This window comes from Parambassis ranga, chromosome 24 (genome assembly GCF_900634625.1).
Source record: "Parambassis ranga chromosome 24, fParRan2.1, whole genome shotgun sequence".
Classification (NCBI taxonomy): domain Eukaryota; kingdom Metazoa; phylum Chordata; class Actinopteri; family Ambassidae; genus Parambassis; species Parambassis ranga.
The window spans coordinates 5,835,873-5,863,651 of NC_041043.1; the positions used below are offsets into that span (position 1 = coordinate 5,835,873).

Consider the following 27,779-nt stretch of genomic DNA (forward strand, 5'->3'; position numbering starts at 1 on the left):
TGGTGTCATTTTTCAGGGCTTTCCTAGAGGACTTTGGTGCTGCTGGGAATGGAGCCTGTCTTGTCCATTAGTTATATTAGCACCTCAGTGGGGAATCTCTGGTTCCCTATCCCTGGGCCGGGACACACAAAGGCTCAGGCCTGCCTGCCATTGTGCGGCTGTCATTCGGAGCTGGTTGCTGCCAGAAAAACTCTGTCAGAGCTCAGATCTGCTGATAAAAGTGCTGTGAGCCAGGCTGTGTTGTTGCCTTGTTAACACACTAATGAAAAATGGCTACAAGGTTTTCTGCAGACTTTTCTGCTTTTAGGTGTGGTTGAACTTTATTGTTAGAAAAACAGTCATTCTTTTTCACATTTGTTTCTATTTCATTGTGAACAAAATTCACCAGTTTGGTTTTTACTAAGGTTAATTTGCCCTTTTGGTTTTGTCTTTAACCAATAAATTCTTCTGCTCGATAATAAAACTTTATATGGAAGTGTAATGAAGTGGCAGAACACCATTTAAGGATGTATCTACATCCTGGCAGGCTCCGTATCATAAAACATGACAGATCCACTGAGATCAAGGCATTTATTTGCTGGTTTGGATTATATTATATTGTGTAGGAATGGCTAGGATATGTAGTAGTAGTATTTATGTGACAGCAATATGCAAAAGATCAGTTAGATTAATTTATACTCATAAGCATGTTGATTAAGAGTTGCCCTTGTGAAATTGCGAAACGTTAGGGCGAAGGCAATAAGTCTTTATATAGGGCCAATAGTAACCAACTGTTTCCTCCTTTCTCCGGTTTTTCATGTTAAGCTAAGTAAAGCTAAGTTAAGATGAGAAAATGTTAAATAATCTCTTTTAAACTAAAAAAAATCTAAAGTGGGTTTCTCTTCTTTTTGTTTCAGCCTTTGCAGAAAAATGGTCAAATCTCCAGCCTGAGCAGTCTGAATGGACATTCAGAGGACAACACGCTGGCAGAAGGTGTGTGTTAGTGTGTGTGTATACGTCTGCCTGTCTTGTCAGTAATGTTTATTTACTGTGTGTGGGTAAGAAGTGGCAGTGTTTGTGTATGTTTGTGTCTGGGATTTCGTACTGTGTCTTCACCAGTGACAGAAGGTAAGCCGCTTTGTGTGGGGTCAGCTTACAGTGTGTGGCTGTTTTTCCATGTGTCTGTAGATGTCTTCACAGGCCTGCACAATTCGATCTTTAACAGATCCTTTTGTTAACAAGGACACCCATTTGGCTTTTTGCATTTGAGCCACACACATCCATCAGGCATGTAAATGTAGCCTGACCAGACCATTTCCATGCACTGTTCTTGCATGGGAATGGTTATTTTAAATGTAGTCAATTAACATGTGCACCAGCCTGGTTGGTCCATCTCCAGCAGCAGTCCGTCTATCTCCAAAGCTGCGTTTGTTTATTTTCTTTACCATTGCTGTCATGTCTTTCCTAGTCAGGGAGGGCTGCAAAGGCGTGTACACCCTCCCTAAATATTTAGCAGGCCATGACCTGGGGCCCCGCACAAAGCCACCTCTGCACTTCATAATATGTTATGACCCAGGGGAAGGAGTAACCCTATACTACTTAAAACACAGAGATATGTCACATACCACTCTGTCAAATAACTTATTTAATAAGTAATTTAATGAAGCAATTCTGTCCATTCATAGAGTAACCCAATACTCTCTTATATGCAGTGTATGAGCTGATGAGGCACATAGACTTGTTCCTAAAATAGTTGCCTCTGTGGACATGCACAGTAAATTATTTAGTGATGTGGAAAGCATTAGAACAAAAAAGAGACATCACACATATTTTACATTATTGTGCAGTTATACTTTGACAAATGTATGCTGCAGAGATTTACTGTTATGGACACAAAACTAAGTCATGTTGTCCTGGGGTTAACCTGTGCAGTTCCTTTTCGAAATGGGCCAATTGCTGCTTGCAGCTCTCCGGAGAAACAGTAAATCAGAATAGGACTGAATAAGCCGTGGTTATGCAGTGTCCTTTTGGAAAGATCATCAACTGGGTTAAAACAGAACACACACAAATGAGTGAATTTATTGACCTCTTCTATTTTCTTGACTATCATGTTGACATATCCCACCATTATCTTATAGTAATTTTCAAGAAGTCAGCAGCTGCTGTAGATTTCCTAATGAGGATGACACTGGTTCTGGAAGAGGATTTATTTGAGGAAATACAGGTTTTGAATCACTTGAAATCAAGTCATAATGTAGTGAAAGTGTAACAAAAAAATGTGTTGGCCGAAATATGATGACTGCTTCTCTACCTCCAAATGGTGAAGTTGGATGAGTGGTTGTCAAGAGAGGTAAGATTCCTTGCTTCAGTATAATAAACCATCTGAACACAAGTTGTGAAAAGGACTCTATGGTCAGTATAGTGAGACATTAGGCTTTTATTAAAGCCCACACAGTCATTTTATAATTTGATTAAATTGTTGATAATGGTTCATTGTTTGAAAAAGAGATGATTTGAGACTTAAAAGTTGTGGAATAATTACTGTAAAGTGTTAAACCTACCAAAAACAGTCTGATTCACTCTCTTACTATCAAACATTCTCACTAGGAAAGACTGTAAACACAGGAGACAGGCAACAGAAAACATCTGAAGTTGTGAAAGACTTTCAAGGCCACAGATTAAAAGTTGGCAGTTGGCAGTGGGGAAAGGAAGGGACCCACATACACAAAAGGGAGAGCGAGACAGAGACGATAGAGGAGTGAAAACTCTTCACATCCCAGCAATGCTCTACCTCTTGCCCAGCCTGATAAACAGAGCATTGCATTGTGGGAGACAGGAAGAGAGGAGGATTCTCTCTGATAACAGCAAAAAAACAACAATAGACCAGCTGCAGATCAAAAGGCCTACACATATGCAAACACAGAATCATAATCTCTGTCTATCAGGTGTACCAGAATGTTTACAGTTTGAGGACCAGCCCAAATGTGAAACTCTACAAACATGTATTCACTAATAATGTGCTAAACTAAAAGAAAAGACAGTGTAAATGCACAGACTACTATAGTTTGACTATGTGAATGTACAAAAAGGAAAGAGTAGATATTTGTTATTTTTATTCTTATCTGTCAGGGAGGCTGTAATTAAATTACTTAAAGTATTTCTTTTAATTGGCATTAACACATTTAAACAGTATGGAGTTACAATTTTACAATTTTAACTAAATTCTTTGACTGTAAAGATGGACATTTTCACGTGGAGGTCTTATGGGATTGATCCGCTCTGGAGTCAGGCTTCAGTGGCCAGAGGAGCCTCAGTTTGTGGCACTTGCAGTTTAATATAAACATGCAAAGGTAGCTACAAAATGACATATACTGTAACCTGTGAACGAGCCACTGTGTAAAAGAAACCTTAAAGTCTGTCAGGGCACAAGGCCAGAAGCTTTGGTTTAAACAGGACACCAGGTAGACAAAATGGAACCGAATAAATATTACATTGGAGTAGAGTTTTGAGGAGGCACTCAGCAATGTTTCTCTGCTAAAAAAAGGAGGCAGGCAAAAGCTAGAGCCAGGAGGAAAAATAGATAAGGAAGACATTAACACACAGTCATTCATGAATGATGCAGCCGCCTATTGCATAAGCCTACATCAGTGCAAGGACATCCTACATTTAAATTAACATTTGTATGTTAATCTGTAATTTGCTTTGCACACTGTGTAGTCTTGCATGTGCATATATGTCGAGTGTTAGGGGTGCGTGTGTGGGTGTGCATGTGTGTTTGGTTGTGTGAGCCCAGAGAATGACATCACAGCTGATGTAACTCTTTGGCCAGAGTGTTGACGGACCCTCCCAGATGGCTCACAGGCACAGAAAGAGGGCAGATGGAAGTTCTCTGACAGGCTTGAGGAGGAGATAATGCTGACTATGTGAGTCTGTAGATATGTTCATAGAGGACTGTGTTTATATGGATCAGACTGGACGTCATTCTAGTGTCAAGCACTCCATGTCTATTCGATCTCATGCAGAGACTGGATGGGTGCGGTTCACCATAGTAAATCAGATCATGTTTACAGTCTTCAGTTTAACGTCACACATTTATATACAGAGCAGTATGCAAGTGGTTATTTTTTTAACGTCTTTTTTAATAAGCCTTTTGAGTTTTTCTGCCCATCTGTGTGTGATGTTGTACCCTTTACCTCTACATACAAAAGCCAGATGTGAGTGGGTCATAGTGTGTTTTTTGTTTATTATGTTTGAAAACTGTAACATTGGATTATTACAACCTGCAGAGTAAATTCAAATTATTAGCTTTAAAAAATTATATTCAAAAAATGACAACAGGTCATAGGTCAACAGCTGTGTATAACGACAAAGTGTATTGTCTGAAAGTGTCTGTTTTTTTTCAAATCCTGTTAGTCTCAGGTTATGAATTTGCAGAATAATTCACTATATGAAACATTTATATTTATTTTTTTTTGGGTTGTGAATTTTTATGAGGTGAGTGTACAGTCTGCCTGTCTACTGTGTGTGTGTATTTTATGTGTGGCCATGATTTCATTCCAGGATGGACGGACTTAGGCAGGGCTCTGGGGACATACATAGCTGCGTTGCCAAAATGTTCATCATGCCTGTGGAAGGGACCTCTCCCTTCACTTAAGCTCTGTCTGATCTCTGCCAATAAGGCTTCAAGCTCATAACAGAATCCAGCCCCTGGATTCTTGCCTGTATTCCTTGTACATTCCAACCGACAGTACTCGTTATACTCAATGGTTCTGGTACAGATGTTCCTGTGCATCTTTTTCTACTATCCTCACACTTCTGGAAGGCCTACCTTTGTTTCTGTACTGCATGCAGACAATGATCCATTAACTCAGAATGTCAGAATGATTTCTACTCTCAGAGGAAAGGGTCAGGGAGGCAGAGTTTTAGACTGGAGTGCTTGAAAGCCCTTCAGTCCCTCAAGATCCATCATTGACCAGTTAGTAGTTCAATTAAGTTTATGTATGCAGCATTTTTTATGTAGTCATCTGTTATGGAGTGGATGCTTTAAGGACACACTCCTGTGCAGCAGCTGATAAGGAAACTCTATTTCTTTCAGTCTCATCCTCTCGACTTATATGATAAGAGGTAAACAACTTAGAAACTTTACTGCAACACGGTGTGCAACCTCAGCAATGTTACAGCCATTTCATATCAGCAGGCCACATCAGTTAGCCACAATGATCAATTCAAGACTAGTGGCTAAACTGTATTGCAAAATGTCATCACAAACCTAACATTATGGATTGTTTTTTCAATCTATCTATTTAGTAATACTAAAATATTGATTAGCACAGTATTATGTCTGATTTGTTAGCTCTTACGTTTAAACGTTTTCTGTGACAAAACCTGGACCACTGACTGAAAGTTGTAAAGCCAAACCCAATAATTTAAAGTTATCTAGCTCAGCAGTATAGAAGGGAAAGTCCTCTGTGCACAGCACCATACAGTACTGTAATAAAGTCATCCAAGGCTACCACCAGGATTCTCAACCCCCCAGGACCTACTCGTCTCCATAGGCACTCCTCTCTCATCTTTCCCGGCATCAGGGAACCTAATCTCTTTCCTTAACTCCTAACCTCCCCCAGGCACATGAAGGACTAAGAGAATGGACCAAGAATGTGGCTGACCCCTCCTTCTTCTCCTCCTTTAATAGTCTTCATAGTTTAATAGTATCCATATACTATAATAAGTCATTTTTACCTTGCAATTAATGATAAACTGAATTCTTTAAAGATGTGCCAAGAATGTGTCAGTGAGGTGAGGTTTTCCACTTAACAAAAATCAAGTGTAATCTCAGAGCAGGATACTCGATACTTAAGCAATCAGCCCCTTACTTTCTACTTTGACTTGAGTTACTGACATTTGTTTCCAAAATGGCCCCAGAACAACTAAAAATTGTTGTGGAAACAAGAGGAATTATCTCACTCTGTTGGACTTTTCGGGAAAAATTAGATTTAAACACTCAGTTGAGATTAAAATGACTGGTTAAGATGAGCATTTCAAGTACAAGTTAATAGATCATTGCCAAATGCTAATGATAAACAGAACTGAGGAGGGAAAAGAATGATTTTAAGGCAGGTTTTCATTAACAGCAAATTGAATTGAGCAACATCTTGTGGTGCAAAATACATATTGTACATGCATATGCATGCAAGCAACAGGGTTAGTAATTTCCAAATTTTATCCACATATTGATGATAAATGTAATCCTTTGTCATGTTTACACTGTCAGTCAGATGCTGATATACAGCAGGGAATTATTGATGTTTGTACGATTTTTCAGCCAAGTTAGTGACTGTTAATACGTTGAAAGGGGTTTTAGTTTGAGGGCACATAAACATTTGTGTTGATCAAAACATATATAAAAGAATACCTCCTTGTTGAACTTGTTTTCCTTCTGATATAGATGATAGGAGATGTTTATTCATCTCTAAATTTGTAAATGATGAAGTTCTTTACATCTTCACTTATTTCCTACTGTCCTCTCAAGATGATGCATAACAAGAACTGAAATGGCAAACTGCTGCTGCAGATATTTCAGGAATGCTGAAGTGAAGGCATGTATAACATGAGAGTAAATGCTGGGTAAACATACAAAACACTTTTTTTATTTACACAAATTCAAAAGCAGTCTTTATGTTGTAGCGACTACTGTAACATGCTTGAGCTCAACTTTTAATTTTAGCCAGTTGCGTGTGAGTCGGTGTTTAGTTTCATGAAACCAGCAGTTTCTTTCTTGGTGCTGAAAGCTGTAAACACGATTGTTTTACAGCAAAAATAAACAAAATACGTGGACGTCACGGCGGAGTTTTCATCTCGTCACGCTACATCACGTAATGTAACGGAAAGGTTGCTGGACAGACTGTACAATGTAAAGAATGAGTCTAACTCAAGGAAATGGGCAGAGGGAAGAGGAAATAGTGATGTCAAGAAATGACTGCTTTTCCTGTCCGACATTCTTATCCATCCCTTCGGCACACACACAAACAGTTAGGGGGGGTCAGGGGGTGGGAGGCAAAAGGATAGAAAAGACTGAGGGAAAGTAGTGGAAAAGGATTAAAGGGGATTGAAGTGTGGATTTTGGGAGATAAGCAGCTGTCTGAAAGAAGCAAAAAAAAAAAAAGAATTAAAAAATAGAGAAGAAAGGGAAGTTATTGAGTGAAAAGTCTCTGATCTCAGACAGTTTCACACCCTCACTACCCTCATTTCCCTTTCCCCCAATTATTTCAACATCATTCTATCCAGTTCTTGGAAGAGTGAAAAGGCGGTTTCTTCGGTGCTGTCTGATGATGTCATTCCTGTCTTTGCAGGCTACAAAAGGCCCCTCCACCCAGCACCCCAACTCCCTTTAACCCCTACAACCGGCCCATCCCTTTAAGACCCGTCCTCAAACATTCCTGAGGCACGTTTTCTGATTTATCAACATATGTGGAGTGACACCTGCACAGACCCTGACTGTGTTGTTGAGGTTTGGACAGTAAAATACAAATTATAATATAAATATATCGTTTTAGTCTAGTATCAAAAAATGACTCTATTGTGTCCTAGTTTTTCTGTTTGTTATGTTTTCAGATGCTCTCAAGACCTTTGTCTTACAAAAGTCTTCATGTTACACACTTCTCATCAGCATTTAAAAGAAGAAAGTTTATCTTTAAAATAATGATAGAACATTTTTTCAGTTGAATTAACGTTGAATTAACCTGAATGACCACATGAGTGTGAATCTGAGACATAACTGAACTAAAAAACACACATTTAAAATGTTGCAAGAAAACTAGAATACAAAACCACAAAAAAGGGAGGTTTAGTGGCAGTTGTGGTATGTTCCTTCAGTCATGGGAATGAGGAAAGATGATCCACTGTTGAAGGCAAGGCAACACATACTAGCAGGATAAATTCAGAGTTGGTTGGAGTTGTCCTTGTTGATAGCAAGTTAAAATAAAACCTCCAAAACTCCAAGAAAAACCACATGGATTCTTTACTTTATTGTACCCCATATTTGCCATACTGGTGGTCTGAATAAAAATGTCTCAGTATGTATGGAAGTCCAGGAATGTGACTGATGTGGATGAGTCACACAAAGGAAGTTGGGAGGGAAAAGGAAGATGTGTGGAGGTACTCTCTCTGAATTCCCTTCAGTCTGACTCACTGTCCATTCAGCATGATCTACTATTATAGTGGCCATAGTGAAATGCCTGTAAAATGACTCACTACTATAACAGAAATCCTCTCTGGTTTGTCAGAATGAAATTCTTTTATGATACATACATAGATTTTAACTCTTAACTGACTGCTAGTAATATCCTATTCCTATTAAATTTAACCAAGTTACCCTCACCAGAAAATGAACACGAAATTCCGGTTATACAACATCATTTGAAGGGCTCATCTGTAATGTAATAAAGCATAATTATGTTATCCTCTAAAACTTTCTCTCCAGTATAACATCTCATTAGTTGTGTGACTATCTTGTTGTCTTGTCACCTTGCTTGTGTTGTCAGCTCTGATGCAAAACATGAAAGTTTTGATGACCCTTTAAATTAGTTGCTTCGATGAAAACTAAGGAAGTGTTGCTGGATAAAGTTTTGACCCCAATCTGCATGGCTTTTTTGCCGTCTTGTTTTACAAGGCTGGATTGTATATTTGAAATACATTTCTGGCTTAATTATTGGAGCCAGACTTGTTATCAATGAAGCTGACCCCCCCTCCTTTTTGAGGTGATTGTGCTGCTTTCAGACGCTACTTGATTACTGCTGTTATCACCCATTTGGGAGCCTTCTAGATGGAATTCACACATTCCTGTGGGACAATGCTCAAGTGTGACAGATCTGATTATACTGGTATTTACCTGAGGATTTATCTGCATTCCTTCTAGTCTGTCTCTCCCCCCAACACACACAGACAAAAGCTGGATTAAATGCATCTGTGTTAGTGCAATTGAGAGGAGCTTATTAAAATTCACATTTTTTAAAACTTTGTAAAGTGTGTGTGTGTTTTAGATGTCAGTGAAGCTGAGAAAACAGACATTTGGTGTCCATATAAAGTCAATCAGCATTCCTCTACATGACAAGAGCCATGACATACGAGGGAGAGCCTGGTTGCCTCCTGGAGAAGGGGAGGGAGAAGGGGGATGCGGCTTGGGTGCTCAAGACTGTTGTCCCAATGGTTTTATAGAGGAAAAAAATGTAAGAAACTGGGGTTTGAGGACACATAGAGGCCAAAGAGGGAGGGTGTGTGGTGGTAGAGAGGTATAGAGTGTGTACGTGTACACTAGTTTTTTTCTGTTTTTTTTTTGGACAAAGATCACATAGTGAGCTCCACTCATCTAGTCTTTTACATTGAGGTCTGCGGGAGTGTGATGGAATAAAGGAGGAGGAAGAGGAGGGGGAGGAGTGGGGGCGGCAGGGGGGGGGGGGGGGGTTCATTCAGAACAGCTGAAGAAAGGCAGAGAAGGGGGGAGGAAGAGGGAGGCAGGGGTGGTCCTAACATGACATGTGTGTCAGTCTGTTGAAATGTGTGTGGAGCCCTCTTTTCAGTTCATACTACCGAGAAGAGCTGCAAGAGAGGCAGCAAGTGAGGAGAAAGAAAGACACAGCTTCTGCCCTCAGATAGAAGTTAGGACGGAGCCAAGAGGAGGAATCACACTTTTTACTGATTGTTCAGAGAAGTGAAGGGAAGCCAAATACTAGACATCACACATTTTTAATCAGATAAATATATTCGGTATCTTTTTGTAATTTTTCGAGTGAGGATTTTTGGACTTCTACCAATGCTTGGAACAATTACTTTAACAGGTAAGCAGAATTATTAGTAACATTTTTAATTTTCCTTATAGTAATCTTTGCTGAAAAAGCATTTGTGGCCGCTCCTTTTTTGTGTTTCTTTACTCATCATCTAGAAAAAGTGTGTTTTCCTGATACAGTGTAAGCGACTATAGCCAAAGGCATTGTTGTCCTGAGGGTGTGGTTAGTTAGCATTTGTAGATGTCCCGGCACAGCTGAATGGTTTTACTTGGATGATTTTGCTCTGACCACTGTATCGACTCTCACTGTGTTAAACCAGTCTTGTTCTAGCCAGTTATATTAATGATTATTATTCCCGGTGCTGCATTAATAGCTGCCTCTCTCCACTCAAAAGTACATGTGCCGTGCAACCACCAAACTTCTTGGTGGAAAAAGAATTCACACAGAGAGAGATAGCAGATAGAAATACATGAAAGCACATATCAGCTTCATCTGAGCCAACTCCATGCAACCTATCATGTGAAGTATTTCATTAGATTAGAGTGGGGTCCTGATTCCCAGTGGGGTTTAGCCGCAGAGGATAGGGAGGGAGGAGAGGACTGAGGTGTATTGATTTAATTGCATGCAGGGAGTGAATCTTCTTTAGGACCTTTAAGTGGCAGTGATGGTCCAGATGGAGCAAGGCTAGAATGCTGTATTCATGCTGATTTTGGTTCTGATGCTCAAATGGAATGCAAGAAGTTATTGTGAATGTGTTTTTCTGTTGCTTGCTAATTTTAACATACAGTCTTGTCATGGTTTGGCTGAATTAGATAAGAAAGCAGGCAAATGGTTCAACAGTAGGTGTTACAGTGTTGATATGCCCCTCGGAGCCGTGGATTACATTGACCACACCTTTATTACAAAGTGGGGGTCTAGTCTCTGTGGAGGGGGGGGGCAGGGGGTCGACTCCTTGCCCTGTTTTCAACTGACCCCTATTGTTTCAAAGCTCCTGGACCAGTAATTATAACAACAGTTTGCATATATTTTGCAAATTTTGTGCATGGTATACAGAAGGAATAACCGCCATTCAGCCTCACCCCTTACTCCCTCCCATTTCATATACACACAAACCTCAATGTAGTGCTGAATAGCCACAAAAGAAACATTATCTGATCTCACTGTAAACTGGAGTAGAATTAACAACAATGGGGTTTTTGGCTGTAGCAATGATATTTAATATGAGCGCCTCGTCTTACCACATGGTCTCACTCTCACACATAAACAATGCCTGTCTCCAGCAGAGAGAAGCATTTCAGCTATGAGATATGTGACACCTTCTAAAGTATGTTAGCGCTTCAACCCTATGGCCAACAACACCCCACACCCTACCCCAGCCACCCTTGTCCCCTCCTCACCCCCTGCCACCATCTCACATTCTTTCGGGTACAGACATTACTTAAAACGCCCTCCTCCTCCACACAGTTACTCCATCCCCCCACCACCAAATCTAAGAGATTTTTTTAACAGTTGTGTGTCTGGTGAAAAGGTTGGGCCGGAAAACAAAGATCAAAAGACGGAAGAGATGCCAGTACTCTGTTAAATCAACATGGTTCCTGTTTTATTATCCATGTAGATACACATGGCTGTGGCTGGCCTGACTCACTAACAGTCTGATCCCTCCAACACACACACATGCCCACACACCACAACAAGAACTTGGGTCCTAGTTTGTGTAAGCTTATTTCCATATTAGATTATGTTTTCCTGACTTTTATAGGATGCTTTTGGTCTGTTGTTGCTGATTAAGCTCTGAAAAAATAACAGGGAACTGCCACCTGTCTCTGGTGTCATCAAGTTCTTCAATTTTTTTTTTACCAGTTTAAAATTTTCTCCAAATTTCCTCTAAGCTAAAGCTTAAGTATGTCTTGATAATACAAAAGCTGACCAACCCCCCACCTTTATTTTTGGAGGCCTGAAAGGGTTAGAGGGCTATTGTGTTTGCATGCGTGTGTGCCTTGGGAAGGGGGGTGGGTCCCCATCCATCCTGCTGTGGAGGAATTTGGGTCAAGGGGATTGGGACTTATTTTAAGGAGGGGTTGTAGTAGTAGTAGTAGAGGCCTGTATTGTTTAGTTTGAATAATATGTGGCCACAGACTAGACAGAGTCTTACTGGAAAACAAATAAACATTCTGGAAATCCCCTGGCATTTAAATTCAAATTATGCTCCTTAAAATAAGAGTGAATGGCATGGCTCACATTCCTCTCAAGTCCAATCTATGCATAAGATATGGGCGTGCCCTTACTAACAACATAATGAAAACACTCCTCCTCTTTATTTTATCATTCTAATTTGGACTGAAGTGCTGAATTGTTTGGCTAAAATGTTTCACCCTGTTTCTCCTATGGGTCAGGTAAACTGTTAAACAACATTTTTTTCTATTTTAGTGCTAAAATATTTCAGGAATGTGAGTGAAGTTTCATGCCTATAATTTGGGAAAAGGATGTCGACAGATGCGGGCACGCGGTTGTACATTTTTGTGTGAGACAAGAACAGCCAACATTCACAAATTCGTTTAGAAATGGAATCTAAAAGTATCTTTTTGGAAAGAAGTGAGAATTGTGTTATTGTATTTTTTTGTGTGCCTGAGCACAGAAAATGGGGTGAGGGGGTTTGGTTCCCACAGTGAGCTTGTTCAAGGATTGTGTATGTGTCTTTGTGTGTAATCATGTAACCTGATATCCTAGCATTAAAAGTTATGGGAATTTGTTTTAAGAGCCTAGGGGTATCAGATGTGAGTTTTCCCAGACTGTAGTAAGATCTGAGGAGGCCCCCCCCACACACACGCACACATGCCTGCCTCTGTCAAAACACAGATAGACGTGGCAGGCAGGCATTGTATGTGTATGTGGTTTTGTCTCCTATCTCAGCTTTATTGCATCATTTTTCTGTGTAACTACTAAAGAATTACAAATAAAACTTCCATGCAAATGCTGCAGTAGTGCTATTCTCTTAAAAGCGTGCAGACCTGTGACAGAGTGGTGCAATGTGTAAATCATTTTCAGTTGTTTTTGTCTCTGAAACTCAGGCACCTATTTCATTATTGTTATTATTGTGTCAATACCTAGGCTTTTATTTCTTTGGCATAGTTAGATAGGAAAGGATTAGCTGCATTTAATCTGATTGCAATAAAGCGACACTTTATACGATCAGCTGAGGGAGTCAGGATCTCAGCAAATACTTTTCTGTTTAACATCTCTGACTATGTGCAAATGTGAATGAGTTTCATCAATTATACAAAACTGGTCTTTCTCCCTACAGATTTTTATGGAACACTGGATAATTTATGCTGTCTCGAGCAGTGATTTAATTTCCTCTATCATTACCTGAATTTGTTAAATTGAATGTTACAGATGATAGCTTTATATGAATATCATGTGAACATGATTAGTGATCTTTCTGCAGCACGTCCTAAAGTACTAAAGTAAAAAATGTGATCAACTGATTGCTTAAAGTTCTTTCTGTTCTTGTCATTTCAGTTGGCCAGCCAGATGGTGTGTCTCAGAAGGAGGAGGCTCCTGAGACCATGGACACCATCCAGGATGAAGTGACCCCTCAAGTTAATGGCGAGAAGGTTGATAAGGAGTCCCCTGGTGCAAATGACATTTCTGCTGGTGAGGAAAAGGCAGCAGAAGAAAAGCCAGATGATGCCAGTGAGGTGGGCTTTAAGAAGATTTTCCGCTTTGTAGGCTTCAAGTTCACACTCAAGAAGGACAAAAGTGAGGAGAAGGATCCTGTGAAGCTACTGACTGTCAGAGATAAAGAAGGAGAGGAGGTCAGTGGAACTGATGAACCAGCAAAGGAGGAGGAGGCTGCTACTGGTGAAGAGAAAGGCACAGCTGATGAAAAGGAAGCTGATAAAGAGGCTGGTGAGACAGAGGTTACAAAAGATACTGACAAATCTGATACCACTGATGCCCCATCTGAAGCTGCTGCTGCTGAAACTACAGATGAAGCTGTAAAGGAGGAAGGAACTGAGAAGGAAGGTGAGACCACTCCTCCATCGCAGGAAACCACCCTGTCCCCTTTCAGGAAGTTCTTCAGTGGAGGACTCTTCTCTAATCTAAGAAAGAAGGCCAGCATCAAGAAGACAAAAGAGGAGGAGGACAAGGAGGCAGCCGATGAGGAGGAGACAGCTAAGACAGAGGAAACTGCTACTGCCGTGGAAGAAAATGAGGAGACTGCTGTGACAGAGCAAGAAACCAAGGAGGAAGCACCCGAGACTCCTGTGGAGGAAAAGTCTGAGCCCAAAGAGGAGGCCCCAACGTCTCCAGAGGAAGTGAAGTCAGAGGCTACTCCAGAAGCTGAGGTCACTGCTGAAACTTCTGCTCCTACTGAAACTGCTGCCAATGAAACCAAACAAGAAGAGCCAAAGGATGAAGCTAGTGCTGAAGAGGAGAAGGCACCAGTGGAGGTAACTTCTGAAGCTGAGCTGCTGTCATCACAGGAGAAGGCAAAAGCCCAGGGGAGCCCTCTGAAGAAGCTCTTCACTGGAGCTGGTTTGAAGAAGCTTTCAACTAAGAAACAGAAAAGCAAGAAAGAAAGTGAGTCAAAGCTCACTGAGTCTGGAGAGCAGGCATCTGAGCAACTCCAGTCATCCACAGACTCAGGTGAGCCACCTAAAGCTGAGAGTGGGCCCTCATCCCCAGAGGAGTCTGGAGAGCATGCTATTGCTGTGGAGGTCACCCAGAATGAATCTAGCCAAGAGACCGAAGGTGAAGTTGCATCTGATGGAGAGAAGAAAAAGGAGGGCATCATTGCTTGGTCCTCTTTCAAGAAACTTGTGACACCCAAGAAACGTGTAAAAAGATCTTCTGAAAGTGAGGATGAAGCCACAAGTGAGAAACCAGCACAGTCAGCCACCCTGCCCTCCTCAGAGAGTGCTCCTGTGGCAGACGAAAGTGTTAAAGAGGAAGCTAAGGAGGACAAGCCTGCGGAAGAAGAGCCTAAGACTGAAAACACTGAGAAACTGGTCAGCAGCACTGAGGAGCCCAAAAAGAAAATGGACACCTCTGTTTCCTGGGAGGCTCTAATGTGTATGGGAGGACCTAAAAAGAGAACAAGGAAGACGTCTGATTCTGATGATGATGAGACCAAGATTGAGGAGGATGTGCCAGCAGTAGAAGAGGACCACGAGGGTAAAACCGAGGACACCATTGCTGCTTCTCAAAACACGGAGAGTGAAGGAGAAGGTGTTTCCTCACCTGAGCCTGTAAGCAGCCCTCCTGAGAAAGAGTCCACCTGGGACACACTAAAACGCATTGTTTTGTCAAAGAATCGACCAAAAGTTGAAGAAAAGCCGGAGGAGCATGCTGACCAAGTCCAATCAGACAGTGAAGCACCAAAGGATGAGTCATCCTTTTCTTTGAGGAAGTTCTTCCCTGGACGCAGGAAGAAGAAGGCAGAAAAACAAGCCTCCACTGACCAGGGCTCAGGGGAGGAGGACTCTGACACCCCAGCTGTGGTTCCTCTCTCAGAGTATGATAAACAAGTTGAAGCTGGAGAGGAAGCACCAGCAGAACCGGCTGCAGTCCAGAGTAAAGCATCTGCTGAAGATAGAGCCCCTTCATGGATCCCAGCTGGTGTTGAAGATGATAAACTTGATCAGCTCAGTGATATCCCAGAAGAAGCAGAAAATGCCGCCACCCCAAAGTCTGTTGACACGGACATTGTAGAGGATGACACAGAGGAGCCGGCTGTACCGCCTAAAAATCTCGGGCGCACTGGACGCAGACTGTCCACTGCTGAAGTGAAACCTGTTGATCCAGCTCCAGCTGCTGCAACTACCCCTGTTCCCCGGGGACCCCAGTCTGAAAGCGCAGATGAGATTGTGAGCGCCATTGAGGCCCAGATCAGTGAAATTCCACCTCAGACATCTGTGGCTCTTGAAAGTGTACCAGTTGAAGTACCTTCAGAGAAAACTGAGCATGAACCACCAACTGAGAATGCCAAATCCACATCAAATGCCATCCTGGAGATACATGCTCGTAACGAGGCTATGGCTATCTGTACTGGCCTTGGCACTAAGGAGATTGCCAAAGTAGCTCTGGAGAAGCCTGTGGTGTCTGTTGCAGAATGTGTGACTGTGATCCGGGATGCTCTAGGCACAGAAGTATCAATAGAGGAGAAGCCAGCATCAGCAGAGGAAGCAGCTGTTAGAGAAGACCCTGTACTCAATGCTCAAGTTCACCAAGTAGACACCACAGCGCTTGAGCCACCTGTTGAGAGTGCAGATGGTGGAGATGTGGACATTCAGGCTGCCACTGAGTCTTGCGAACCTGAGATTGAGAAGGTGGGAATTGTCAGTACTGTTCTGGAGGAGTCTGAGGTCCTTCAGCCTACCACCATGAGCGAGAACTCTCCTAAAGCTGTGATCATCAATCCCATTTCACCAACAGCTGAAACAGCTATCTGCACCCAGAGTGTACAGGTCTCAGAGATAACCATAGTGAACAAGGAAGTGGAAATGGACATGGAGCCACTTGCTGCCAATGAAGAAAATACCCCTGTAAAAGAGGTAGTTCAGACTGTAACTGAAGAGATATCATCCACCATATGCGGAACTTCAAAGACCACTATGACAGAGGAGACTGAGCCAGACATCCCTGTGGTCTTACCAAGTGAGGAGGTTCCTGTTATTACTGAAACCGTGGTCCTTGTTGCTCCTCCAAGTTTGGATGCTGACCAAGTGGCAACACCAGAAGTGTTGGTCATGGAAAATGCATCAGTGACAGAGTCAATTGGTGTTGAACCAGTCCAGATGCAGGAAACCAAGGAGAAAGTAGAGCAGGCCAGTGAAATTGAGTCTCAGAGCATGGTCATTGCCCAGGCTGTCATCCAGGATGCAGTAGATAAAGTTTTAGAACCCAAAAAGCCTGCCACACCAACCTCCACCATTCCAACACCAGTCCAGGCAGTAGCAACAACTGAGAAAGAGATTGATGTCACATCTGAAGTCCCCATTGTCACTGAGACTCCTGTTGCTGTTGTCTGTGAAAAATCTGCAATGAAGGCACCTCAGCAACTTTGTGTTGCCACTGAGGTGTTTGACGCAATCCCAATCGAGGTCACAGGGAACCTTGAGAAAGAGGAGGAGAAAAAAACAGAGGAAACACTGAAGAAAGCCGTGGAAGTAAATGTAAGTGAACAAACAGTGATTGTGGAGGAAGTAGTAGAAGAGATTGAGCAGGTCAAGGAGGAAGAGAGTAAAGATGACCAGGCGCCAGAAATGAAAGAAACAGCTGAGGATGCGAAATCAGAGGACAAAGAAAATGTGTGTGAGATCCACATGCCGGTCCAGGTTGTCCTGCAGACGGCGCAGGTGCTTGAGGAGCCGTCAGTGGAAGAAGAAGCTGTGGAAGAGTTTGACAGCAGCACTCCTGGGCCCCAAGACAGCAGTACAGCAGCAAAGAGCCCCATTGTAGGGAACAAACTCCCAGTGCTGTCAGAAGAAACTCAAGGTGCAGATTCAGAAGAGCTAGAAGACGCAGCAGCCAGCCAGCTGGAGACAGAGGACACATCAAACACGACAAAGTGTGCAGAGGTGATGGCACAGGTGATCGAAGTGATCGAGGAGGCTGTGAAGGAGATCGAGCCTATGTCCACAGAGATCATAGCAGCATCATGAGCAGGTGAATAGTGACGCTGTTTAAATGTCTTACTTACTGTAAAACCTGTGACAAGAGGGAGAGTAATAGGAAGAGAGGTAGTTACTATCTAAATTCCTTTGTTGGCCTATCAAACAATCTTCCCATAGTGGCTTTTTTGAAACATCAATGGCTCTTACTTTTATTAGGGAGCAGAGGAGGGGATTTGCACTCTGGGCAGATGAAAAAGCTTTTGTTCATGCTGTGAGTAACCAGGGGACCTTTGATATCAAAGCAGGAATGCCGACATTGACCCCTTCTTTGCAGGCTGGGGTCTTAAAGGGAAGCGGTGTGTGTGAGGGGCAGATGAACTTGTGCTGAAAGGCTGATTATGATTCCTCCGCTCCCTCCTCCTGTTTTCCTTCTATTACAGGCTCAGTGTGGAGTCAAGGAACCATGTCAGAGTGCGCTTTCAATTACAGAGCTTCAAAGAACAAGTTGTTTTTTTCCAGTTTTGACTGATATCTGTAGGATGGTGGTTTTTTTGCTACAATGGTTTAGAGATTATAGTAGCTGATATAATGTAAGAGGAGGAGGAGGAGGAGGAGGAGGAGGAGGAGGAGGGAGAAACTGGGCGTCTTTCTCTTTCATATTTATTAAGCTGCTCTGCTGCAGAGGAGAGTGGAGGGGAAGAAAAATGGGAGATACAGGAAGCACTGCAGGCTAGATGGTTTCCTTTCTCCTCATACCTTTTTTGTGCTTCTCCACAGCTGAAGATACAAGACTGATGCCTGGGAGACACACTGTCTGGACCAGGAAGTGAGTGATGATGGCGAGAGAGAAAGAATGAGAGAGAGAGAGAGAGAGAGAGAGGCTGCTCTGTGGTAACATGCTGAAACTGGGCCCCACCCATCCTGCCCAGAGAGACTGACTCCGCCATTCTCTCCAGCTCCCACCTGTACTCCAACCCCATCCTGCAGCCCTGTCACTGACGTGACGACCCACTGTCACACCCTCACCCACCCACTCACTCACTCACTCACTCTCACACACTCATGCATGTCCTGTGCCTAAGGGGCGTCCCATCCAGCTTGTGATCAGTGCAATGTATGTTCAGCATCTCAGTGACTTTCCATTGCCCTTGTTACATAAGGTGAGAGTGTGGTTTGAGTGTGTATCTGTGCATAGATGTGTGTGTGTGTGTGTGTGTGTGTGTGTGCGCGCGTGTTTGTTTATGTGTATAGTAGTAAGACTGAGATGGTGTCAGACAGTGAAGAGATGGAGGATTATTATCTTGTATATTGTATTTATATCTTGAGTATTCTTTCATTCATCCTTAAGCTTTTTTCTTATTTTTATTGCCCCCTTTTGTTTATGTACGGACTGTGTAAAATTCCCATCATATAAGCTGAGATACCTGAGGTATTTTTTTGGGCAACATTATGACCATGAGGCTGTTGCATATCTTTGAGTGTCACAACTTTAAACTGTCATATTTTGAGATTATTTAAGAATCTGTAACAATTACAACAAAGCCATAGTACAAGTGTGACAGAGAAAACACCAAGAAGAAGGCAGAGAGTATGATATCTACCAGAAATGCACCAAATGTTTGACACAATCACTTGTCGCTGTACACCCTAACAAATTTATGTGGAAAAGAAAAAACTCACTGCCTGATTTACTGTGAATATAAGACATTGTTATACATTGTTTCATGTAATGATAATAATAATAATACAATAAATACAATTACAACACATTTTGATAATGTGGCAAAGGTATGTAGTTCGACACAAAGCATATCAGGATCACAATGTTTAATGGTCATGTCCTCTCAGCTACTGTGTGAAATGTGTATCACTGATGTGAAGCAGTTTAACACTTTCTTTACTGTAGTTACATGTTCAAGAAAGTATGCTGACACCCTCTGCTGCCTATAAAAGGTAATACACCTTCTGTGTGTCATTTTGATCCAGCTGTGTTTTCATAAGTAGACCTGCACTCTGTGTGTTTTTCACCAAGCGTATGATAATAGCTCAGGATCATAAAACTGACTGGCACCAGGGAGGACGTAGACTGAGAGAGGCACAGAAACAAACTGCATGGTACCAGAAATGAAAACAAAAGCTCATTTTACATTTAATTTAAAAGCCAAATTGAGTTAGGATAAATCAGGGAGTCATGGTCTTTCCATTGCTCACAGGATAAGACATCAGTTGCATCCAATTAGATTCCCAAAGCATCCGCTCAGCTTTTTTTGATTCAGGCATCAAACCTTAGCTGTAAGGTCAAGAGGAGGAATATCTGAGAGTTTTACCACCAAAGTAAACACACTGATATTTCCACATCACACCATTGAATATCATTTTGTGGCTAATACTGAAAATAGAAGCTCTAAAAAGGCTCACAGCTTTAACACAAAACCCAGGATCCAGGAAGTCAGGTCACCGCTTCACTTGGACTCTAGAGGGCGCAGCACATCCACAACATTTGCTTTATGTAAGACAAGACTTTTGCTGCAAAGTGTGTTTAGGGGCACCAGCCCATCTTCAGTCCTCCATGCTTTTTGTAACACACTTAACTGTGAACTGTTAACATTTGTACAGATTGTATACCTACTGTATGTACTTAAAATCATATTGTTGTAATATTAACTAATCACCTGCAGCCATTTAGCATAATATACATGTAGCATGGTCTTAATTGTCTTTTATATTTTACAAGCTGTTAATAGTAAGGATTCAGAAACTTGTCTATATTTCATTCAATAAAATTAGAGAAAATTTGTGTGTATTTTCTTTTAATTCTTTTAGCATTTAGAAACATTTAATAATAGATGCTGGTATACAAACATAACAGTAGTGTACTAGTACACAAATGTATCCTTAAGAGTAACTCCTGATGTTGTTTAGAAGAAAAGACAGGACAAAAACTACTATAAAAATGTATTTATTGTTCTTTCTTCATTGAAAAAAAAAAGTTTTTACAGAAAAAAATACTCATATTCCTGAGAACACAGATTGATCACAGTAGATGTTAGATGAGCATTGAGGAAGAAGCAGAGGGTTAAACTGTGCACTCCTGAAATGATTATTTTGATAACAGTGCACAGGAAAGACATCAAAGTTCTCATCTTCCTGAGATATTGAGCTGTTTGGACACACAAACACAATCATATATGTTATCAGATATAGACTTGTTGTGTCTGAAGAACAATTACCACACGGACTAAAGGAAGACTTTGAACCTAACAACATGAAGCTGTGCCGATTTCCGCTTGAAGAAATTAATGTCAGTAGTACAGCATTATGACCAAGCCCGGTTCAACACTCAAATCCTGAAATAACTAAATGCGATGAAAAATATTACTGCTAAACTTTGACCGCCTTACTCCACACGAGACCTGGGCAGACAAAGAAAACCAGCTCCATCTAGCCAAACCTCGAACTTACTGCACCAAAATAAAAAGCTGGGCTTTGTCCTTAAACAGACATGATTGATACATTGAGAAATGTTAAAAAACATACCAGGGATGGGCATTTATTTTGTAAAATTATTAGCGTGTAATTCCCTTTTGTGTGGCTCACTTCAACCTTGTCTTTTTGTGTTTTTGTAGCAATTAATCAGGCTTTTTCCCAAGTTTTCAAACAGGCAAAAAAAATTGAACTCTTAAGATTAAAGTTTTAATCAGTTAAAAATAAGTTCAGTTTTGCCACAGAGAAATAAAGACAGATGCTCATTAGTAATGTTCAATTTGGAGCATGTTTCAGCATGACAAATAAAAACCAAACTACAGCTTCAAACGTATGCACAGTACAGGTTAGTCATCAGTAGTACAAAGTGTGTTGTTCCATGTTGAGGCATTACGTGTATAAAATCCTCTTAGTTTATTATCTTGCAAATAGATTCTTATTAATGCCACTGTTTATTTAATACATCCAGATTACTGGTATGAAGACAGCTAGACATCATATAAGAACTTAATACAGACACATTTACCTTTACACAAAATAAATGTTATCAAGCTGGAATTTGGCAAAGAAAATGAAGATTAAAATATTTCCTGGGGTAAATAAAGACAAAATCTATTATGCCCATCCCTAATATGTGCTGAACCAAAGCTCTCCTGTTTTTAAAGCAACTGAGGCGGATGGATCTTTGCAATAAAATGATTTCTTCTGTAAATACAGCAGTGTGTATAAAATTAAAACAACACATCAAACTAAATTTAAGGGTTTTTAGGAGTAGATTCAGGCTAAATGTAAAGACAAGATGTACAATACATGCTCTCATCAGAGCAGGTGTGTGTGGATGGATCAAGTTACTTCTCCAATCAGTAACCAAACATGTAACATTTCACAACATGGAAGACAAGTTGATGCATATCAAGAATCTACTAAGAGCACAGATTGTCTCCGGTCTGTGTGCTTTTATCTGGACATTTAATTCTGTGCCTCTGCCTCTCGTCTATGACCATCTACAGGGCTGTTCCAGAGGAATTCTCAGCACTTTCCAGCACGGCCATCTCACACCGAGCTGTCTCCTCCGGAACTGTCTCAGCTTCCTCTTCCTTTTACTCTGTAACACTGCCTGCGCAGCCTCACCACAATGGTAGCTCGGGGTGTATTACCAATGTACACACAATAAAATGATGACACGTATCATCGGTACTCCACTTGAGTAATGTCAGTGTTAGAGGCTTTTTTTCTAAAATATCCTATACACTGCACCCTAAAACAAAATTACATTTAGAGGAATAGTTTGTTTCTATTGAGAGTAGTGTTGTTTGATATTTATATAGTCTGTGTAATATCTACAGTAGATGCTGGTCATCACATCCCCTGCTGACTGGAGATGTTTCCCTCTTTAAAGCTATCGGACTTCATGTAGAAAAACACTTATTTTACTCTGGGTAATACTTCAGTTTCAAAGGGTATTTGTTATCTGAATCCCTGTTAGAAAAGTCTAACAGCAGCTTAAAGCAGATTTTAAATATAGCATACACTTCACCTGATTTTGATTTATTGTTTTTAACAGCTAAAATATGTTTTGCTGCTAATCACACAGACCACCATCTACTCCAGAATATACACCAGTTATAGATAAATACCTCATTCAACGCCACATCAAAGAACCCAAACTATCTGTTTAAGGGGACTGAGAACCTCCAACCAACACACCCTGACTAACTTCACGTTTAGCTTACCTATTAACCATAATTTAGATAATAAACATACATGTTAGAAGGGACACAGTTTTGGCACTATTCTACGAGGATCTCCTCAGTCTTTATGGGTTCTAGCGGGGTGCCAGAGTTAGACAAATCAGAGCCTTCATCTTTGGAAAATTCTTCACGCTGGAGCAGCGCGCCTGCTCCTGTGTTTCCCTGCAGCCCCACTAATCCACCCTGTGTGAAACACAAATGTTTGATCACCTCGCTGGGACTGGAGAAGGTGGTCGCACAAATGTTACACTTGTAAGGCTTTGATGAGCCCAGGAACATGGCCTCCATCTGGCTGCTGTCGTCCCCTGCTGCACACAGCTCCATGCTCTGCCTGTCCACCATAGTGTAGGAGTCAGCCCCCTGGTTCAGGCACACGTGGCGGGCTGCCTGATTGGCACGGCAAAAGCTCTTCCCGCAAGCGCTGCATTTGAAGGGCTTCCCCGTGTGGATGTACATGTGCTCGCGCCAGTGGCTCTTCTGAATAAACTTGCGCCCGCAGGTGGAGCACTCATACTTTCGCCGCTTCACTTCGCGGTCCAAGTCCGTACTCTCCAGGTTGTCTATGTCAGCAATGTCTGATGGAGGGGGTGTGTCTGCTTGAGAATTTAACCCTCCCACGGCCCATGTGGACGTGGATACCTCTGCCCGGGGAGAGTCCGAGTTGGTACCTGAAACAGGGGTTTGCTCGCTGTCACTGATGATCTCGACTGCTGTAGGAGCAGCCGATGCACTCGACCCCACTTTGTTTCCCTTAACAGCACCCTCTACTGGGAAACTTTGTTCTCCAGTGGTGACAGAGGAGAATGCATTGCTGGGCTCAGTCGGGTTCTGCTGGGTGACCTGGGTGTGCTGCAGCAGGTGCTCTCGTAGCAGACTTCTCTGAGTGAAGCGGCTCCTGCAGATATGACAGGTGTAATGCTTCCTAAAGGAGGAACTCCTCTTCATTATGCTGGGCTTTACATGGAGGATGGCGCTGGCTGAGGAACCATCTGCACTGAATAAATCCATTCCTCCCTCCTCCACCAGAGGCTTAGAGCCACAGGTTGATGTCTCTGCATCTGGGGGTGAGGAGGCTAGCTTGGGCAGTACAACATTAGCATACGAGGTGGTGGCGGGAGTGGACGGGTACTTTCCCTCTGCAGCAACCTGCTCCGCGTCAAAGGGCGAAGAGAGCTGCCGCCGGGTGGTCGGTCTGGCTGACAGCGCCACCTGGTCAGAAATCTGAATGCCATAGAGGGAGGTGGAGAGGTTGATGCTTTGCTCAGGGTGGGAATACACCGACTGGCTGGCCTCCTGCAAGAGTGGGTAGGCGTGCAGGAATCGGACCCCCTGCTCCAGTCGGGCAGGGTCTATCAGCTGCGGCGCAAGCTTTCCCGTGTACATCAGGTTTAAGAGGTAGCTGAAGATGTCTGGCTGTATGTCAGCAGCCTTCAGACGCACACAGTCACTAAAAGACAGATTACAGCAGCAAGTTATGTGTGATGTCTTATTAGTGAATTATTACAATTTTCTCTACTATAAAGACAACAGACGTGGAACTTTTTCATGAAAGCACTTGTCACATCAGGTTGATTAAATCATGTGACATCTGTGTATGTATGTGTGAATCTGTGCTGATATCCCCACACTGCATGGTGATGACATGTACTTTACCTGTCCTGGTGAATAAACAGCATTCTGAAGTAGTTGGAGAAGGCTGCGAGGACGGCTTTGTGGGCTTTGAAGAAGACATCTCCTATAGCCACGGTGCAGTCGCACAGGAAGCCAAACTCCCTCTGAGCGTTAAGCTGTTGCAGCAGGATAAGACCATGGTTGGCCAACTCCATTCTTCAACCTGCACAAAGACGCGCACACACAAACGGCAATGAGTTTCCTGTCTGGAAACAGACCACAGTTTATTGTGACCACAAGGAGTAAAGGCTGACAGCGATGATCTAACAAGCGTGTAAAGGCCAACTTAACCCAACAGTGAAGAAACATTTTGTGACAGGAGACAATCTATCAGACACTAATGCTACAAAATAATGTTTCAAACATTTATTTATTACCACTCGACAATGGTAATAAATACATGTGTGAATTTGAAGGTGTTAGGCCACATCAGACAGGAAAGTGCCTTGTTCCATATAAACTGTACACAGCAGACTTTATGTTTTTACTTCAGGTCAGAACCATCACTTTTTGATCTCTAACTGGAATTTTAGGAAGAGTAATTTCTTATATATTGAGAACTATAAGACAATCTTGTTATTATTACTGCCACACAGACCTGCTCAGCATGGCCAGACAGATGCAAATGAATGTGCAACCTCTGGACAGCAGTGTTTCAGCATCACACCTCGACAACAGTCAGATTAAACCCTCACCATATTAGGGAAACAACCTGAGAGCTCATGTCACATGTCACTCTCATTTAATATGTCTGCTCCCTATAATTTATAACGTGCTGTTCCAGCTTTATAAAGAGATCCATTTCAAAATCAGGGACAGACAATGGACACCTAAAGCCAGCAACAGGCAAAGCATGAGGGAAACACCACTTTGCATGACTCTGTTCTAATGAAGTCCTAGTAAGTGTCAACAGACACTCCGGAGCTGCGCACATTCTGTAGACCAATGAGATGTGCTCTGTTGACCCTAAAGGTCATTGGTGGAGTGAGAGGGCTTCAGGCCATCACATGATCAGGGTTATGGGTGTCGACACACATTCCTAAGGCAGAACTGGTTCTACCCCCAGCCACTCCGGCCAGTAGAGAATGGAAAAAGCCTACGGGGAAGGTTGAATTCCCTTTCTCTGCCACTTTCTCCACACAGTAATGACTGCAGACCTTTGTCAGCTGTCGTCCTCTTATAGATCATATTTCTGTCGCTCACACAGAAAAGCCCTCTACATGTGTGTTTCATCTGGGAGGTCAGAGTGCAAAGATGCTGGCACTGCAGCACAGCAGGAACAGGCAGGGTTTCCAGCAATAACAGCACACACAGGAGTACAACAAACAAGACTCACTAAGCTAAATGTTGCCATTGTTTTATGTATCATAAACTGCTTCTTTACACAGACTAGTCGTTTCAGCTCCAGCTGCCCTCTGGGTTGCCTAAGTGACATTATATCCCACAGCGTTCACTGCTGCAGCTGCAGTGCACACGGTTGCTTGTTAGTGATAGTAGTTTAATTTAGGAAAACATTAGCACAACCAGCTAACTTGGAATCAGATGAAGTTAGCCACGACAGCATGTGTTAATCAATACTAACTTGTTTGCAACCACTGTAGCACCGCCCCTGCTGCAGACACGTGGAACTGTTACTTCCGTAGTGAGATTTTATTCTGGAATAAAAACAAAACGCCGTTAAAACGCCTGTGAGGTAAACACACGAGGAGAGCGGGCAGAGGAGCGAACAGTGGAAGCATGGCGCACAGAAAGGAGCTGCGGGAGTCCGAAAACAAGGAGGGCAGAGGGGGAGCGCGCCTGCTCCCACTCCTGCCTCGGGTCTGTCTCGGTTGCTAGCGCGAGAAAAAACGGACATGCACGAACGCAGGAGGGCGCGCGCAACACACATACACAAACAGACGCAAGAACGCACGCACGCGCGGAAAGAGGGCGCGCGGCGCAGGGGGATGGGGCTGGTCACGAACGCGTTTCTTTTAACTTCCCCGTGACAATTACAGTTAAACACACACGAGCGGCACAATAACACAACTAGTAACGGAAAGTGTGGAAGTGTAGTCACACACTGACGTACCTGCACTCCGCTCAAATCGCCGGAGTTTGCCGTGTCGCCGTTGTTTGTTTGTTACCGGAGACTCCGTCCGTCCGCTCCGCTCTGGGGCTCGCAGCAGCTTCAACTGCTCCTTGTAAACGCAGCATTCGTTGGCGGCGGAGAGGGTCGTCCGTCGGTGTTTTCCGGTTAGGGGTTTTACGTTACAATCACATGACTGCGGGTGAAAAAACAGCCGTTGTAAAAAAAAAAAAAAATCCGTTGAGGAAGGGGGAGTTGACGTTAATTTCCCGCACTGTGTAACCGCCGGCAAGCAGCCAGTTTGTATTTTGACAGCCGGAGTGGTCCAACAGAAACGGCTACGTTGACTCACCGTGTGGCTGTTAATCATTGTGCGTCCGCTGGTAACGACACGTAAACATAAAAGCAGCGTGTGTGTGTGTGTGTGTTTGTGTGTGCGCTCACTGCTTTACACACACATTTGCATTTTCAGTTGGTTTCGGTAAAAGTTAGGTAAGCACGTGTTTCTCATTTAAAGACTCACTTAAAGAAAATGACTTAAATTGGATTAACCAACAAACACATGTTAAAAAATACACAACACAAAACAGGTGGTCATAACTAAGATACATACAATACTAAGATACATTTAAACATGCTGTCAACGAGTTCTTACATTTTTTATGTTTGGCTGCAATGTACTGTTTTTTATCTCAAAGAAAACACACAATTATATTGGAACGTAGATGAAGCTATAGGCTATTTTGTTGTTGAAAAGCTTATTATAAAATAAAGCATATTCCTCGTAGTTGTTGCTTTTTTACATTATTACTTATTTGTGTGTGTGTGTGTGTAGGGGGGGGGGGGTCAAGTTAGTTTTACTTTATAATAGACATTGAACTTAACTAAAGAGATAAATGATTGACACTAGTTTTTGTTTTTATTATTAAGGGCCGGCTAGCAGGGTTAGCCTGATGTAAAGGATCTGTGCAAATAAGGTAAAAAGGAGAAAATCCTCCACCAGTGGGGAAATTGTGGGCTGCAAGACACCACATGTTGTTAAGTTAAGGTGCATTTTATTGTTATTCCTGAACACAATGTACATAAGAAGAAACAAAGAGACCAAACCCTGTTTCAGGTCTAGGTTTTAGCTTTAATAAAGAACACAATAAAACTTGTTGCTTCTGGTGGAGAAATAATTACCCCTGTCTGCCCTTCTTGTTCTTGAACATCCTGTCCAGACAGCTACACATTTCTCCCCTCACTGAAGAATATGAATATATATATTTTTTAATTTCCAAAAGTCTTCAGAGTTTTTTTATAGATACAATGTTCACATCACTCAGATCCTCACTGTGTGAACAATAAGCTTCAATGATTGATTGCTGAATGCTGGAAGCATTAGAAACAGCACAAAATGGAGTCACACACACAGTCGGAGGAAGTT

At 42.3% G+C, this 27,779-nt stretch overlaps 2 protein-coding genes across 4 annotated transcripts in view; one reads left to right on the top strand and one right to left on the bottom strand.

Moving 5' to 3' along the window:
• The window catches only part of akap12b (A kinase (PRKA) anchor protein 12b), a 34,984-nt gene extending 15,835 nt beyond the window's left edge, over positions 1–19,149 (top strand). The window contains exons 2-5 of one of the 3 annotated variants that reach the window (XM_028397091.1): positions 897–972; positions 13,281–16,504; positions 16,583–17,432; positions 18,158–19,149. In XM_028397091.1, coding sequence (XP_028252892.1) covers positions 897–972; positions 13,281–16,504; positions 16,583–17,428 — 4,146 coding nt within the window. In that variant the 3' untranslated portion in view covers positions 17,429–17,432; positions 18,158–19,149. Of the gene's footprint in view, positions 1–896; positions 973–9,567; positions 9,813–13,280; positions 17,433–18,157 lie in introns of those variants that run through there. The other 2 variants (XM_028397090.1, XM_028397092.1) reach the window with 2 other exon arrangements.
• A 1,984-nt stretch (positions 19,150–21,133) lies between these two features.
• Positions 21,134–26,740, bottom strand: zbtb2b (zinc finger and BTB domain containing 2b). Its single transcript, XM_028396739.1, has 3 exons — positions 26,357–26,740; positions 24,268–24,448; positions 21,134–24,061 (listed from the first exon to the last, which is right to left on the bottom strand). The coding sequence occupies exons 2-3, from the start codon at positions 24,438–24,440 to the stop codon at positions 22,654–22,656; spliced, it is 1,581 nt and encodes a 526-aa protein (XP_028252540.1). The 5' UTR covers positions 24,441–24,448; positions 26,357–26,740; the 3' UTR covers positions 21,134–22,653.
• Between the last annotated feature and the right edge of the window lie 1,039 nt (positions 26,741–27,779).

Coding starts and splice junctions, on each gene's coding strand:
- zbtb2b (XM_028396739.1), bottom strand. CDS start 24,440: ATGGAGTTGGCCAACCATGGTCTTATCCTGCTGCAACAGCTTAACGCT. Junction 24,062..24,267: donor CTGTTTATTCACCAGGACAG/GTAAAGTACATG, acceptor TCTGTCTTTTAG/TGACTGTGTGCGTCTGAAGG.